Consider the following 15,239-nt stretch of genomic DNA (forward strand, 5'->3'; position numbering starts at 1 on the left):
CTAAAGTCCAGGTCTGGGACTGGACGGCTAGATTACCACAGCTCTGCACGCATGACAATACGGCCTAAGCTGCTTCTGGCTGGGAACACGAATATGGAAATACCCAGAGTCAGTGTGCACTTTGAGAATGCAGGAGCTTTCACACCACACACACCAGGGAAGGGTTAATATGGGCCTGAGAGATCAATTAAGCTGGCTGCTCATGCCTGGAGGTTGGACAGGCCAAATCCAAAGCAAAGCCCAGCTGGGGAAGAGCAGGGCTCGTGGCCAGAGGGGGCTGGATGAGCCCAACTGGAAGAAGAAACAAGCTACTCCAACGGCCTGAATGGAAGCAGGGACCCTGAGGAGCTGTAGCCTGTCTGAACCCCTGAGTAGCGGAGGAATGTGCCAGCCCCTGGGCTGTGAGCTTGATCAAGGCCCAGGAGCCTGTGATTAGACAGGAGGGCAGTCTAGAGCAGCAGGAACATGCCTGCTACAAGGTGGCTGAATGCTATCGAGGAGTTCAGGCCCAGTGCATTGTGTCAGGCTGTCAGCTGAGCCCAGTCGGGCTGAAAGTTTGGTTTCATTGACATTTGTTTTGGGCTTTGCCCAGAAGAGGCAGAACTCTGCAAAGTTGTCTGGTCAGAGGGCGAGGACACCCCTTATGGCCAGAATCGACCAAGAGACAGTGGCAGCTTGGTCAGCAGAAGCATTCTTCTGCCAACCTAGCTGTGTCCACACCTGGGATTAAGTTGGCATAGCTATGGCCCTCTGGGGTGGGAATTTTTCACATCCCAGAGAGCTGTAACTAGGGCAACCTAAAAGCTGAGTGTAGACCAGGCCTAGCTCCCAACCCCAATCCTCTGGCATTCAGACTTTTACTACCTGCTTGTGCAAAATGGAGGAAAAGGAAGAATCCAGCTAACAGTGCTGGCAGGGAGATGGGAAATAGGAAGTCAGTCTCAGGGCAACTACAGGCACGATGCACCATTCAGATCCAGTGGTTAAGTCCATGCTAATAAACATGAGAGAAAAACTAGTGGACTTTCTCCTGAACAAGCAACCCAATGCAGAGGAGAAAATCTTCGCCATGCATGTTCAGGCTCACTTTCCTGTCAAGTCACAACATGGAGGAAACTTATGTACTGTCTCTCAATCCAGAGAGAAGCACCATCAAATAAGCCCAGAACTCCTGTCCTCCCCCCATCTCCACCCAGGGAAGAGGAGGTTCTCTCATTGCAGGGCAGGTTTCCATGAAGGATCTAAACCTGCCAAGAGCCTGAGGCTCAGTGTCCTGGTGGAAGGTTAACACCTCCTCTCCAGAGATCTGGGGTAAAGTGTGTCTTTCATTCAGCTGAAGAAGTGGATACTGGAATTAAAGAGTCATGTATCTGATGCTGTGAGGTATCGACCATCCTCAGCTCCCACACAGGTCAATGAGAGTTGAAGGTTCCAGACACCTCACAGTTTGGGACTCACTGGCTGGGGGCAAGGGCTGGTCTCAAGGTGACCTTTAATAGGTGGAAAACCGTAAGTACAGGACAATACATCTCCTTAAAAAATTCCTGGTAGACCTATCAAAGGCCAGGCTGAGTATTTGGATGTGTCCCCACTCTTAACCGAAAACAAAGACTAATTTGTAAATAAAATTATGGGAGGGAGGGAAGAGTCAAATTAATTTGATTTTCTTGATTAAAAAACGCCAACCACATTTCAAAACCCCTCCAAGCCTCCCCACTTCAGAGGTTGTAAGGGGGGTGGGGGAGCTTTCATTAATTATGCAGAAAATGCATGAGTTTAAAACGAGGGGAAAACTCTTTCAGAATGGGGAGAAATTACTCCCCAAGGCAGCTGAAATTTCTCTTGCAACTTCAAAGGACAATAAATTATTCAAATCTCTCACACCATTCCTCTCTCACACTCTCTCCCCCCTTCTTGATTTTATGCTCCTGAATCAATTAAAGGTTTGGAGGACTTTGGAGAAACTTTCTAGAACGATAAACTAGTTGGGGGGGGAGGGGAGGCGGCGCTTGTTTGGTTTGGTTTAAATATAAGCTTTTCTTTTCCCTTTGGCCCCTGAAAGACACGTCAGAGCTGGAAACCGCAATGGCACCAGCCTCAACCCTGCCCATCAAATCTGTAAAACTTTATCAACAACAGCAGGATGAGTCACGCTAAACTCCACTTGGGAAGAGATCAACCCATATTCTCCATCCCAACCATCCAAATAATTCATTGCAGCATCACTTTCGCAGGAATATCTGCAACTCTCTCTAAAAAAGCCCCGTAGCACTTTCTCCCAGGAACAATAAGACGCAGATTAGTTGTGATCTTCGCTCCAGTCCTGGAGCACCCACGGAGTCAGCACCTATGAGGCCTTGCCCCGAAGAGCTTGCAGTCTACACTTACAAGTCAAACACTGGAAGAGAAAAAGAAGCACAGGGAGATTAAATGACTTGCCTGAAGATACACAGCAGGTCAGCGGTAGAGCTCCTCACTCCCACCCCAGTGTCCTGGCAGAGGCACAGAGTGCCACTCCCACTTCATTACATGCTAGGAAAGTTTACCCAGCACTTAAATTTGTAATGAAAGAGCTGCCAGGGCTCCAGCAATTTTTTTTTTTTTTTTACTTCATTAACTGACATGGCAGGCCCAGAGGTGCCAGGCCTATGAACTGCCAAGCCTAGAGGTGCCGGGGCTCAGCCCTGGCACAAATTAAGCACTAAGTTTAACAATGCTATCGTGCAGCTCTGAATTTGGAGCCAGCGCATCAGTCAGTTAGATGATGGACTTTGCAGGTGGGGTTGGTATTTTTTTTTAATCTGTGCCTGCTTCCAGATGTGAACAATCTAAAAAGTTCAAGGCAGCGGTCCAGGCAAAGAAGGTAGGATGGCTTCCTCCGAGGTGGGAACTGGGACACTGTTACCAAGGGATGCACTGATTAGAGTGCAGGGTAAGGGTCATGCCCAGCGGGTATAGTGAATAGAAATGGCCTGTAAGACAGGAGATCAGAAGTGCAGAGTGCTCTGGTCTGGCCAGATGCATCAGGGAATGCGTTTCATGCTCCTCGGGCAGGACAAGAGATACTAAATCAGGGCTGGTCCGGTGACCCTGTGTGATGCCTGGCTTCTGCTTCTACGGTCTGACTCTTGTGCTCTCCCAGCCAGCAAGAGGCTGAGACATTCCTGCAGATACTTGGCAGTGACCCCTCCCACCCATATTGGGTTGGACCCCAAAGGAGGGAATATTCAGCCAGAAGGAAAATAGATTCTCACAACTCCAGTCAACACATGCAGGATCTTGCTGGGAGAAAGCCCCACCAAAAACAAGCCATAAAGGGAAACTAATAGCTTACGGGTGAATGGGATAACATGACACGAGGGAAGAGCCCAAGTTTTGTCACATGTATATGGCGAAAACTTGGGTCTAGATATCCATATACACTTACATAATGTGTTGCATGAAGGCTGCAACAGAGGCAGTAAGTAACATGCACATCATTTCAGTATGAGCCACCGGTCAACCCAGATGCTGGAACCAGCAAATGGCTGCTCCTTTCCCACCCTACAATCAAAAGTCAAAACCTTAAAGAGCTGGTACATTCAACCTCCATCCTTTTCAGGGCCTTGGTACAGGACACAGGAAGGCAGCTCTATAGACACAACTTGGCCACAGCTCCACTGTCTCCAAACGCCCAAGCCAGCCAACGGCAGATGTTCCCCCAAGGGGAGGAGTGGAGCATTTCTCACACAGGCGCTGTCTTAGAAGACTCCAAACCCCAACTGGAACGATCCCCAAAGCAGTGAGAAGTAGCCATCCTGCTCCAGCCAGGTAACATCCATGAGATAAAGTGCAAGGTTAGCATCAGGCGATTCTGGGCCACATCACTCCAAAGCCGGAAGTAGGAAGTGGAGATGCCAGAAGCAATCTGTGTCTTTATAAGGAGCAACTTTCAGACCAGATCCTTGGCTCTGGGAGACAGAGGCTGGAGTCTTCTCAGCAAGTCACGAGATGCAAGTTAAGGAAATCAGGCCATGTAAGTTTTTAAGGGTTCAGTACCCTACAGTCCATCTAAAATCTAAGCCTGAGATTCTGGCACTTATTCAGCCAAACAGCTGCTTTAGAGGACATGGTCTCCAGAGTCAATTTTCATATTGCTGGGTCAGCCCTTGCATGGGAAACCGGTAAGGAAAACCCAGGGTGAAGCAGTAAATAGTACAAGTGACTCAGTGGTGGAGTCGAGGGTGCTTTCCTCTGAGTCAGTATGGATTCCAGTGCAGCACTAGGGGGCACTGTGCTGCTAGGAGCGGTGTTGATGACTAAGGAGGGGTCATCTCACCCAGCTCCCCCGAGTCTGTGGGAGCTGGGTGGGATGACCCCTCCTTAGTCATCAACAGAACCGGACTAGGAGGTGCTGTTTTAAGAACAAGCGGAGCAGTTGGTCATCACAAAAATCCACTGCATTTTTTCCATATATTCCTGCCAGGGTCCTGGTCAAGCTGCAATTTAAATCATTCCATTCGTCGTGCCTAAAAAAGGGCTAAGAGGTTTGATTTATGTTAAACTTCAAATAGACTATTAGGAAGGGAGGAGTTCGGTAGGATTTGTAGACATTTTTACCATGCCTGTGCCCAGATCATTGGCCGGATGCACTTAAAATAAATAAAATATTCCCCTGGTAATTTCAATGAGGTAAGTGATTTTTCTGAGCATGATCGCTGGGCTTCAGCTCAGAAGCAGCTGTAATTTCAATGGCAGATAAATAAATTCCTATGTATAAGTCTGCAGAGTCAACAATCTAGTTTGTAAAGGCCCTTAGGAGCCTTTTGGATGAAAGGCGAAAGCAGCAGCATGGGACCATCTCGTCTGCTGAGTGGGCTTTTTCCAAAGCACCCAAATGATTTAGGAGTGCAAGAAAAACCCAGGGTTCCTAACTCTCAGATGCCTCCACTCTTCCTCCAGCCACCATTTTCTCCCAGTTGTCAATCCTATACTGGAGAGCTGGATTATTCCTAGTGATCCAACCGCACTCATAAGCAAGAACCTTTGGTAGGAGGCCAGTTCTTCCAATGATGGATGCCTCCCTCGCTCCTGCAGAAAACCAAAAGAGGGTGTCTAGCACCCCCCGGCTGTGGCAATCCCAATGCACATCAGTCTGGTAGGTGGGTGCAGGTGACTCTCTTTCCCCGCTGCGGAGGCTTTCCAAAGATGATTTATTTCTTCTCTTGTTTGGATTGAAAAGTCAGCATTTTCCATTTGATTTAAATAATAAATAATAATAATAATAATAATAGAAAAACCACGTGACATCACTTGATCCGTACAGACAAGGTTTAATTTAATCAGGCACTTAAGCAAGGTGACACACAGGCTTAATTTGACATCCTTGAGTGAGAAGGCGTCTGGTCCACAGCCCTTGACAACGGCAGACTGGAGAGCAGCTGAGAGACACGACGGGGAAGGGGCTCAGAAGGAACAAGAGTGAGCAAGGTGTCTCCCATCTATGGAGGAGCACGGCAACTGGTAAAGCAAGCAGGTGTGGGAGGGGCACAGCTCCCTGCTTCGCTGTGCTAGAAGCAGATGGCAGCTCCCCTCCTCTCCTTGGCTTGGGTAAGCAGCACTCCCTCCCACACAGGCCCCATGGAATTGGTTGGTGCAATTAAGACTCCTCTTCCTCTCTCAATCCACTTGAGACGCTGCTGGCAGAGGGAGTGAGGAGCAGCTGCAGACAGACACTCCACCAGTTACCAGTCCAACCACTATCATTCCCCAAAGCATGCTCCCTACTGGGTGCCCCTCTCGCAAGAGCTGCTGCTCCCTAAACACGCACCATGGTTCTCCAGTTCAGTGTCTTGATTTCTGCAGGAGGATCCCCCATGCACTACTTTATGCTCGCAGGATGCAAATGCGTCCAGGAGTCCTTTTGGGACGCTGAAAATACCGTTCACATCACAGCGTCAGTGTGGCATCACGAGCTGCTCTCAGGGTGCGCCTATTTGAAGAGAAGGCAGCCGTCTCCCAATACATCCTCTGCTCCCTAAGAAAGATCCATGTACAGCGGGGGCCATCTTAAAAAGGTCCATAGATGCCCGAGATGGAGAGCATCACCTCCTTCTTGGTTTCACTACAACTGCTATCTTGGACAACCCCACCGATTGAACCAAAGACCTCTGCTAAAAGCATGAGCTGCTACAGGTTAAACTAAAGAGCCAGGTTCTGGAGTTGTAACTGGAACCAATTCACATCCTTTGTGGACTGGCCATAAAAGGAGATATATGGGCACACACTGACCAGTGGGTTACACTAACACGGTGTGTACAGAGTCCAGCTGTAACATTGATCTAGACCAGCATATTCCCCACCTGCCCACCACATCATCTCCTAGGGTACGTCGACACAGCAGGCAGGGTCCCACAGCGATGAGTCACAGAGCCCAGACTCTGCTACGGCACTGATAATAGCTGTGTAGATGTTTGGGCTTGGGCTGGACTGTGAAGACTCAGAAAGAGGGGAACTCCAGCCCGAGCCCAAATAACTACACATCTGTGTTTAGCACCGTAGCATGAGTCCTGCAAGCCCGACACTATAGATCCAGACTCTGAGACCCACTGCCACAACATCCTGCTTCCCATGATTACTAGATGTATCTAGACTAGACTCCTAGGTGTGCAAGACGTACTCTCTGTAAAAGAGTGCCCTTATCACAGATGTGCCCCTAAGGGCTGGGACCGGCATAGCAGCTTGTTCATTGCCTAGCACTCTTGCCAACAACTGCTCCAGCCCTTCAGCAGCCTGCCTCTCTTTGTGTGACTTGGCCTTCCAGACAGGTCCCCTTAAATTCTCCCCCTTTCTGGTGTATCGAAGTCCCACCAATTAACAGTCCAGTAAAGTTTTCAGCCCTAACTCCAGGCCCCACTGTTCTCACCCCTCTAAGGTGACCAGATGTCTTGATTTTATAGGGACAGTCCCAATTTTTTGGATCTTTTTCTTATATAGGCTCCTATTATCCCCCACCCCATCTTGATTTTTCACACTTACTGTCTGGTCATCCTACACCCCTCCCCTCAAGGCTCTCTGCCATCCTTGTCCCCTTTCTGGACTCATGTCATCTGGCCAGTGGCTGGCAGGGGAACCCAGGTTCTCCCCCTACACCAAGTTCTGGCCCAGGGATCCTATAACCAGCAACCAAGATCTGCTCAGTCCATCTCCTTGCTGCTGCTTCACTGGACTTCTCTTCCTACTCAGCCTTTCTTAGGCCTCTCTAAGGTTAGCCTTTGGGCAGGGCTAGGCTTCGTAGGGCTCTCCTCTATAATCTCCCAATCAACTCCGACATATACGTACAAACTTCAATATCCTTCCGCCCTCTGGGGGTTCTTTCCACTCTCTGATCCCAGAGACTGACGGCAGAATCCCTGACTCCAGCCCTGCCACAACCCACTACAGACTTCCTCTCTTCGTAGTAACCCTCAGCTGGGTTTCATCGCTAAGCGGGAGCCGGGGCACTCATCAGATGTGGCTAGGTACCTTCACAGAGCTCTCCAGCTCTCGTTAACTCTTTTCATGCTGGTATGGGGCACATACCCCGCCACAGTCCCCTCCTTAAACAGCAAGCCAGCCATGCTGCCGCCTACAGCCAGCCTCCACAACAGCATTATATCGGCAGCAGTGCAGTTTAAAAGTGCAGGAGAACTGTGAGCCCACTGAGGGTTACGGCATTCTGCAATTCAAGGACAGAGCAAGCACAATTGAAGGAAAGACGCCCAGGCAATGCATCATAAAATGGGATTTATCCTTTTGTTCTGGCGATTCCAACTGAGCTGTGATTATTTGCAGTAATACTTGGGAGCATGGTAGGAATCGTTCTAGAACATGATTTGTAACAAGAAGGGAACATTAATCATAAATAATGCTCACTACAACACCTGCTATTAAAATTTGCTAGGGTGGGGGACGGAGGCTACCAGCTTTTTGTGCGGGGCCTAACGAAGTACCAATTAGCAAGGTTCTACTGTAAAACGCACATGTTTAATCAATGAGTGAAATGCACTTTAAGAGCAAACATGCTAATTTGCTCATAAGAATAAAACATTTCTACGCGGTAAGTGGCTTTATCTGTGATTGAGGAGCACTTAAAAATGCACATAGCTCCTTCAGGTCAGAGATGGGGAGAGGAGGGCAAATCTATACGGCTATCACACACTACTGCACCAAATGGATTTACACGTCACAGAGAAGGGGCCAGGAAAGATCCTGTGGCTTTTTTAGTGTTCCATTCCCTGAGACAAACCTTACTATGTATATTCACGTGTGCAAGTAAGAGGCTCCAAGGTTCTAGCTACAGAGGCAGCGAGGTCTGTACTGGGAATCAAGAAATCTGGTGGTCCACTGATCTTGGGCAAGTCATTTCCTGGTTCTGTGCCTATTTCCCTTGTTGAGTTAGATTGTAAGGTCTTTGGGGAAGGGACCGTCTCTCACAGTGTGTGTGTGGACATATGTATAGTACCTAGCACAACGGGATCTCTGGGAAGGCCTCTAGGTGCTACTGCAGTACAAGCATTAGGCAGCAGGTTTAAAACAACCAAAGGGAAGCACGTCTTCACACAGACAACCTGTGGAACTCATTGCCTGGGGATGTTGTGAAGGCCAAAACTATAAACTAGATTAAAAAAGAATGAGAATTACATTGAGGATGGGTCCATCAATAGCTATTAGCCAAGGTGGGTAGAGATGCAACCCCAAGCTCTGGGTGTCCCCAAACCTCAAACTGCCAGAAGCCGGGACTGGCCAACAGAGGATGGGTAACTTGATGACTGCCCTGTTCAGTTCATTGCTTTTGAAGCAGCTCACCCTGGCCGCTGTAGGCAGACAGGACACTGGGCTAGATGGACCACTGGTCTGACCCAGTATGGCCGTTCCCATGTTAAACATTATTATTGCCGAGGGTCGGTTGAATAAACAATGATGGTACTTCTCATTTAAGGAACTTTAAAAAAAAAAAAACAACCCACACAACCAGAGTTAACCATTTTGAATTCTGTGCCTGCCCCCAACTATACAGGGGAAAGACTGGAAGTGTCGACATACAAAAGGAAAAAACTAATCAAACAGAAAATTTACTTTTTTATCCCCTTTCACTTATATTTGTCTTAAAGGTGTCTAGTAAGAGCAATAGGTTAAAAATAAAGTACGATTTTTTTGTCTTAATACCACGGCTGTCTTTCCATGCCGCGTTCTCTTCAAAACTCTCTGTCAATTGTTTAAATCTGCCTGCACGCCTGCGAAACAGGGGGAAATGTTTGAAGAGCCCTTTTACAGGGGGTAAACTGAGGCACAGAAGCGGCAGTGGTTTGTCCAGTGTCGCACAGAAAGACGACTAAGGTGGGAGTAGAGTGCAGGAGTCCTGGCTCTCAGCTCTGTGCTTTCACTACAAGCCCACCCTTTCCCTCAGGAGCTGGGAAGAAGCCACCACTCAGGAGCAAGGAGTTTGTCATCTCTGAGCTGGGACTCCTAACAGGCAAGTGGCGATAGCACCCCCTTGCCGACACCGCCTTGGTGGCTGCAAAGCCATGGTGTCCCGTGGGGAATGAGGACTGAAAAACAGGTCAGTGCTGTGGTGAGCACCAGCCAAATGGAAGCCGGCCAAGGGATTACGCGCGACAGCCCAAGGCCATACAACCAGATACAACATTGTCAGAATTGAGTGGCAACAACTCACACTGCCTCAACAATTGTGACAGGCAAAGCTGTTTGCTGTTGAGATACCTCCCTGGCGAGTGGCACAGGCTGGCTCCAGCATACGGACCGGGTGGGTGGAGGCTGGGGCATCCCAGGCGGCTCCCAGAAATCTCTTCCAAATCAGCAGCTCCTGGAATGCGTGTGTGTGTTGGAAGGAGGTTATAGATGTCAAGGCCTTAAGGGCCCACTGGATCTAGTCTGAGCTCCACATCGCAGGCCACCAGCACCACCCAAACGCTAAACCCAGCGACCAAAATCAAAGCCCAGTATTCCAGCCCACAGGAGACTCGACTAGCATGTGCCACAGGTGAAGAACAGGAGGGACTGAAGTGCACCAGTGCCCAAAACAACTCATTATCCCCGTTCATTTATTCATAGGTACAGCCCACTGAGGTCTCCAGCAGCATCAGGCCCCTAGGAACAGATTGGGAGAGAATCCCTGCCAGCCACAGCCACAAGCCACCCTGAAATACAGAGGAAGAGAAACCATGACACTCCCTCGCCCTTCCGCCAAGGGGACACAATTCTGCAAGATAGGGAGGAAGAGAAATTCTGTTCCCCATCCCCTTAGCAACCTGAGTTGAGAGAGAACCCTGCAGGATAGACAGGAAACCCTGCCCACCTATACACCCAGCATAGGGCCGGACAGAGTGGGAGGACCCAATAATCATCTCCCACTCACTCATCTGCCCATGACAGACAGCAGCGTGCAGGTTAGGGCAAAACAGCCTGGGTCTTTTTAGGTCTTGTACTGGAGATGTGGGAAGGGCCAGGAGGTAAAGCTGCATACAGGGAGCGAATAAACCCAGAGAAAGCAAGATATAACATATACACACCCAGAGCTTTACTGTCAGGGACCTGAGGACACTGCAGAGTTACTGTGCAGAAAAGCCAGGCAGCTTCCTGGCAGCCAGCAACAAGGTGTTTAGTGATGCCAGTCACCGGCACAGCTTGGGCCATACAACAGGTGCCTTCAGCCACAATCTGTCTTTCCCAAACAGCTGCACTTCCTAACACACAGCCTGGTTTCTCTCAAACACAGCAAAGATACAGGGCAGTTGTATAGCAGCCTTGGGGGATTTCAAACCACTTCACAAATGTCCCATAATTAAGCCCCACCCCACTGGAGCTCGGTACATAGAATCGCCCTCCCATGATACAGACAGGGAAAATAAAGACTGCAAGGAAGTTAAGGCTTATGGGTCCCCAAAGCTCCAACAGGCATCAAGAGGGGTTGTGAGCACTCAGTTCAGATGCGCACATCTTAAAAAACAATAATTATGAAGCCTGATTTTCTTAGCTGCTGAGCACCCACAACACACACACGAGTCAGGGCTGTGTGCAGGCAAAGATGCATACAAATGCAAACACTTGTGCATGAACATACACTGGGTTTTTGTGCACACTTCACAACAGGGTCACACCTTGAGTCGGTGGCAACAACAGAACCCAGGACTCCACGTTCTCAGCCCCCTGTTTTAACCACTAGGCCACACTGCCACCATTATAACAATACACATGCATATATGTAGAACTGTACATTAAAAACACTGAGATCCCATACCAAGGAATGACCCAGCTCTGAACCTCTTGGAAATCAATTCCCTTCTCTCTCTTAGTAAATAAGGAAGTACCATATCTCCCCATATATGTACAATCCTCCCACACACAAAGGGGCTAAACGGAACTTGTACAAACGTGAAATCTATGCTAGGGAATGGCAAACACCTGCCCCATCTTCTGCAGAGAAGATAGAGTGCCATCAAACACACAAAATCCTAGCGACAAAGGATCTCCTTCCCCATTCAATCCCCGACGAACACCTCCTCTTAATAAACTCCGATAACAAAGTGATTACATGCAAAGCTGTCAAGCGCTGTGCTGACCAGAACAGCTCTTTTGCCAACTTTGAGAAGCTTTGCTGGGGCAGAAGAAAAAGCCTAATTCAATCAGTTGGGAAAAGTCTATTCTGCTGATCCCCAAGTGATTGGCCTTCGTGCTGAAGGACCATTACATGCAAGTCGCTGAGGTTTTTACAGCAATCCTTGCAAGGCAGAGAAGATAAAAACAGCGTTAAACTAGGACTGGCTGGCTCATGAGATGGGGAACAGAAAACTCATGCTTCAGCTGCTGGTTTGACTCCAATCCCGGTGAGCAGCGAGCTAAGGGTCGCTAGTGTCCGACAGAAGCTTGGGGGAAGGGGAAAACGGGATAGGATCACATGAAATGATTTTGCCGGGTCTCAGTCCCGTTCCCAACAAGCAAAGGGTGACATCGGTAAAATACCCAGGCCAATTTGGCAGCCTCTTCAGAGATTGAAATGGGCAACAGAGACTGTGCTGCTCCTCCCTCCTCTCCATACAAGATCCCTTGAAGGCAGGGTTGGGAACAATAGCTGAGGAACACATGGGAAGCTTGAAATGCCTGGGCTGGAGATAAGCAGAGGCCTTCAAGGCACCAAACCCTTCACCTGCACCAAATTCACACTCAACATTTATTAATGGGTTGGGGAGGGGATGTGCTAACTGGCCCCTTAAAAAGAGACAGTCCATCAGGCCTGTCCCTTCTACGAGGACTGAGCTGCAAAGGAACGCAAGTGGTGGAGATGCCAGGTAAGAGCCTAGAAGCCAAGGAGATGGGGGGCGGGGGGTGTCACTTACTTTCAGACATGCAGCCGATCAGAAGCAAGGAGAGGAGGTTCACGAGAGGGACCAGCGAAGACATTCCCGGGCTGCAAAGGATCCTCATTCTTGGCAACGACCTCCCACCCCAGCCAGGAAGGCCCCAGTTCAGCGAAACTCACAGAACCTCCAAAGGGACGTCAGCACCTGCAGAGACACAAGAGGAACCGGCAGACAGTTACACGAGAGCATGGGGGGCGGCTGTTATCGAAGTGGGAACTGAAAGCACATGGGAGCAGGGGGCAGCTGTACCCAAGAAGAGAACAGTCCCACGTGGAAACATCAGAGGGCAAGTGACTTAGCAAAGCACAGGTCTAGTCACGGTATCAGGCTGGCCTGCCCCAGGTTTACGGCTTTGACAGATAACCGTGAGCTGTTTGCACCCTCAAAAGGGATCACGCCAGGGAAAAGAAGAACGGGCAGGAGACCTCAGCAGTTTAACCCTCATCACCACGTGCTCCCTCACCAATCCCTCCTCCTTCCCCGGAATAGCCGCACTGGCTGGGCGACGAGGTGTGAAGTGATCTGACCTGATGGACACAGAGACCCTATGAAAGAGAGATTTTCTACACGCTGGAGCGAATAGAAAAAACGGGAGGGGAAAAACAAAACAAAACAAACAAACAAAAACAGATGAGCTGGGGATGGGCAGGGGACGTTTCCCTTATGCCCCCTGAAGAGATCTGTGTCTAGGGGAGGGCTTTGCTCCTCGCTCAGCCAAGCTCTGGGGCAGCAAAGCAATCACCCGGATGTGCACAAGCGGAGGTGCAGCAGAGTCACTGGTGCGACTTCAGTGCCAACAATAGTTCAGACTCCTGAGGGCTGTAATACTTTGGTCTAATTCCCATTGTCGGGCTTGGTGATGTTGAACAGCCTGTGACTGTCAGGTCACACTAGGTGAACGGATGGTCCCTTCTGGCCTTAAACTTGGGGACTCCAACCACGTCCCGTGAGTTCTAATCCCAGCCCTGACACCAGCTACCCTCTGTGTGCTTGGGGCAAGGGGCTCTCCCTGCTCCATGCCTCAGCTTCTCCCTCTGTCAATAGTGATCCTTTCCCAGCTCACAGGGCTTAAGAGGACTCATAACGTGCTTTGATCAAGACGAGTATGATAAAAGCACTACATGTTTTTTTAGTACTGCAGGACTGAACGGGGAGCTGAAAGCCTGGGAGTGGGAACGAATCCTTGCTGAAACACAAACAGTTTAAGTTATTTAGCAGCCGGGCCCCAAAAGAACATGACACCAAAAAGATGCAGGGCCTGTGGTTGAGCCTGCTTGCAGCAGGACAGAAGGGGGCGCCAAGGAGCCGGCAATGGCTCCATCATCCTGATTCCTGAGTGCCCAGGCAGGAGGTAGAACCGTCCAGCCAGTGGAGGCCTGGTGTAGCACATCACATCCCACCTGGGGGAGTCTGGGAGGCAGCCAGTGCAGGAGTCACCTCCTCCAGCTTTAAAGCAGCAGGGAGTTCGGGGGGGACAGATCCCCGCCCCTTTGAGCTGCCTGAGTAGCACCCAAGGGTGGTATTCTGAGTAGTGACTGGCCCCCATCTCAATCTGCCCGATCATTTTTGCCAGCACCAATGGCAGACGGTGCCCCAGAAAGACCGAAAAGGGAGACCGAGCGCAGAGCACAGCCCACCTCATGCCATCGATGTTGACAGAGACACCACAACAGTCCAGCGATAGACATGAAACACTAGAATAATGGGGAAGGATTCACTGTCTCTGTGGATCCCCTTAGACCGGGGTAGGTTCTTACCCACTGTACACTACTTACATTAAATATAAAAATCGGGTTTGCTGCCTTTTGGAAAAAGCAGCATAGGATACATTTTATTAGGAGGGGCTAAGGGGGCAGAGAGGTTGCCTAGACCCTCTGATACGTACTGCAGCACGAAGCCACCCAGAGATGCAATCTGAATGAGCGTCTTGATCTTTCCCCCTCCTAATAACTCATCAAGACAGCCTCTTTGTAGCACTAAAGGGAAAGACCCAGGACAAATAAGAAAGTCCCTTAGATATTACAGCTTGTAATATTCATCCCCAAGCAGCAGCCTCCCAACCAGCAGTTTTGCACTCGTACTTCACAGACTCTAAGCCGCCTGATGCATGCGGGATGCAAGGATAGCTCTTTAACATCTCATGGCCAGCTATTTAAAAACACGTGCAGGTGGCACAGGAAAGCAGGGTTCTGCAAGCCAGGCACTCCTGAAACATTTGTGCGAGACACCGATAGAACAGCGCAAGGAGGCTCCCAACAGACTTAGCGTGCCGTTTTCACAGCAGCGCTGCGACTAAGAACAATGAGGTTTTGGTTTTTTTATTTTAACAGAGGAAGGGCATCAGGAATCATCGTGATGGCAACGGTTAATTAGAGGAGGACTGGGCTATAAATATAGCACAAAGAAAACTGAATCAAGTTGGTTAAAGCTGGGATGATTTTCCTGCTACCCACAAACAAGTGGCTTCTGATTCCCATTGGTGGGAGGAAATCCTCCTCACTATGATGTTTTTAGGCACTTAACATTTCAAACCAGGGCTTGTTCAGCCTGCACCCAGAGCACCAAGGAGGTCAGCACCTATTTATCTAAATGAAATCCCCTTGGGTTACAATAAACGCTGTTAAATGTCTCTTTGTGACTCCACTCTTTTCTAAATGTGGCACCAGCGATCTTCTTTGGCTCCGAGCTCTGCGAGCAGGCAAGAGACAACCATACCTGCCTCGCCGCCCCCCAAAATGCACCGATTAACACAGACAAGTCATGTGGAACATTCCGCCGGATCTGAACTGACACTACCACTCCCCCCAGTTCCACAAGGGCTTTTACGCCGCATAAATGGTT

At 49.5% G+C, this 15,239-nt stretch overlaps 1 protein-coding gene across 1 annotated transcript in view; it reads right to left on the reverse strand.

Annotated features, from left to right (window-relative positions):
• The window catches only part of PTPRS (protein tyrosine phosphatase receptor type S), a 200,336-nt gene that overhangs the window by 133,737 nt on the left and 51,360 nt on the right, over window positions 1-15,239 (reverse strand). The window contains exon 2 of the mRNA XM_075070885.1: window positions 12,375-12,542. Within this exon, the coding sequence (XP_074926986.1) occupies window positions 12,375-12,462 (88 nt within the window). The 5' untranslated portion in view covers window positions 12,463-12,542. The remainder of the gene's footprint in view (window positions 1-12,374; window positions 12,543-15,239) is intronic.

This window comes from Chelonoidis abingdonii, chromosome 11 (genome assembly GCF_003597395.2).
Source record: "Chelonoidis abingdonii isolate Lonesome George chromosome 11, CheloAbing_2.0, whole genome shotgun sequence".
Classification (NCBI taxonomy): Eukaryota; Metazoa; Chordata; order Testudines; family Testudinidae; genus Chelonoidis; species Chelonoidis abingdonii.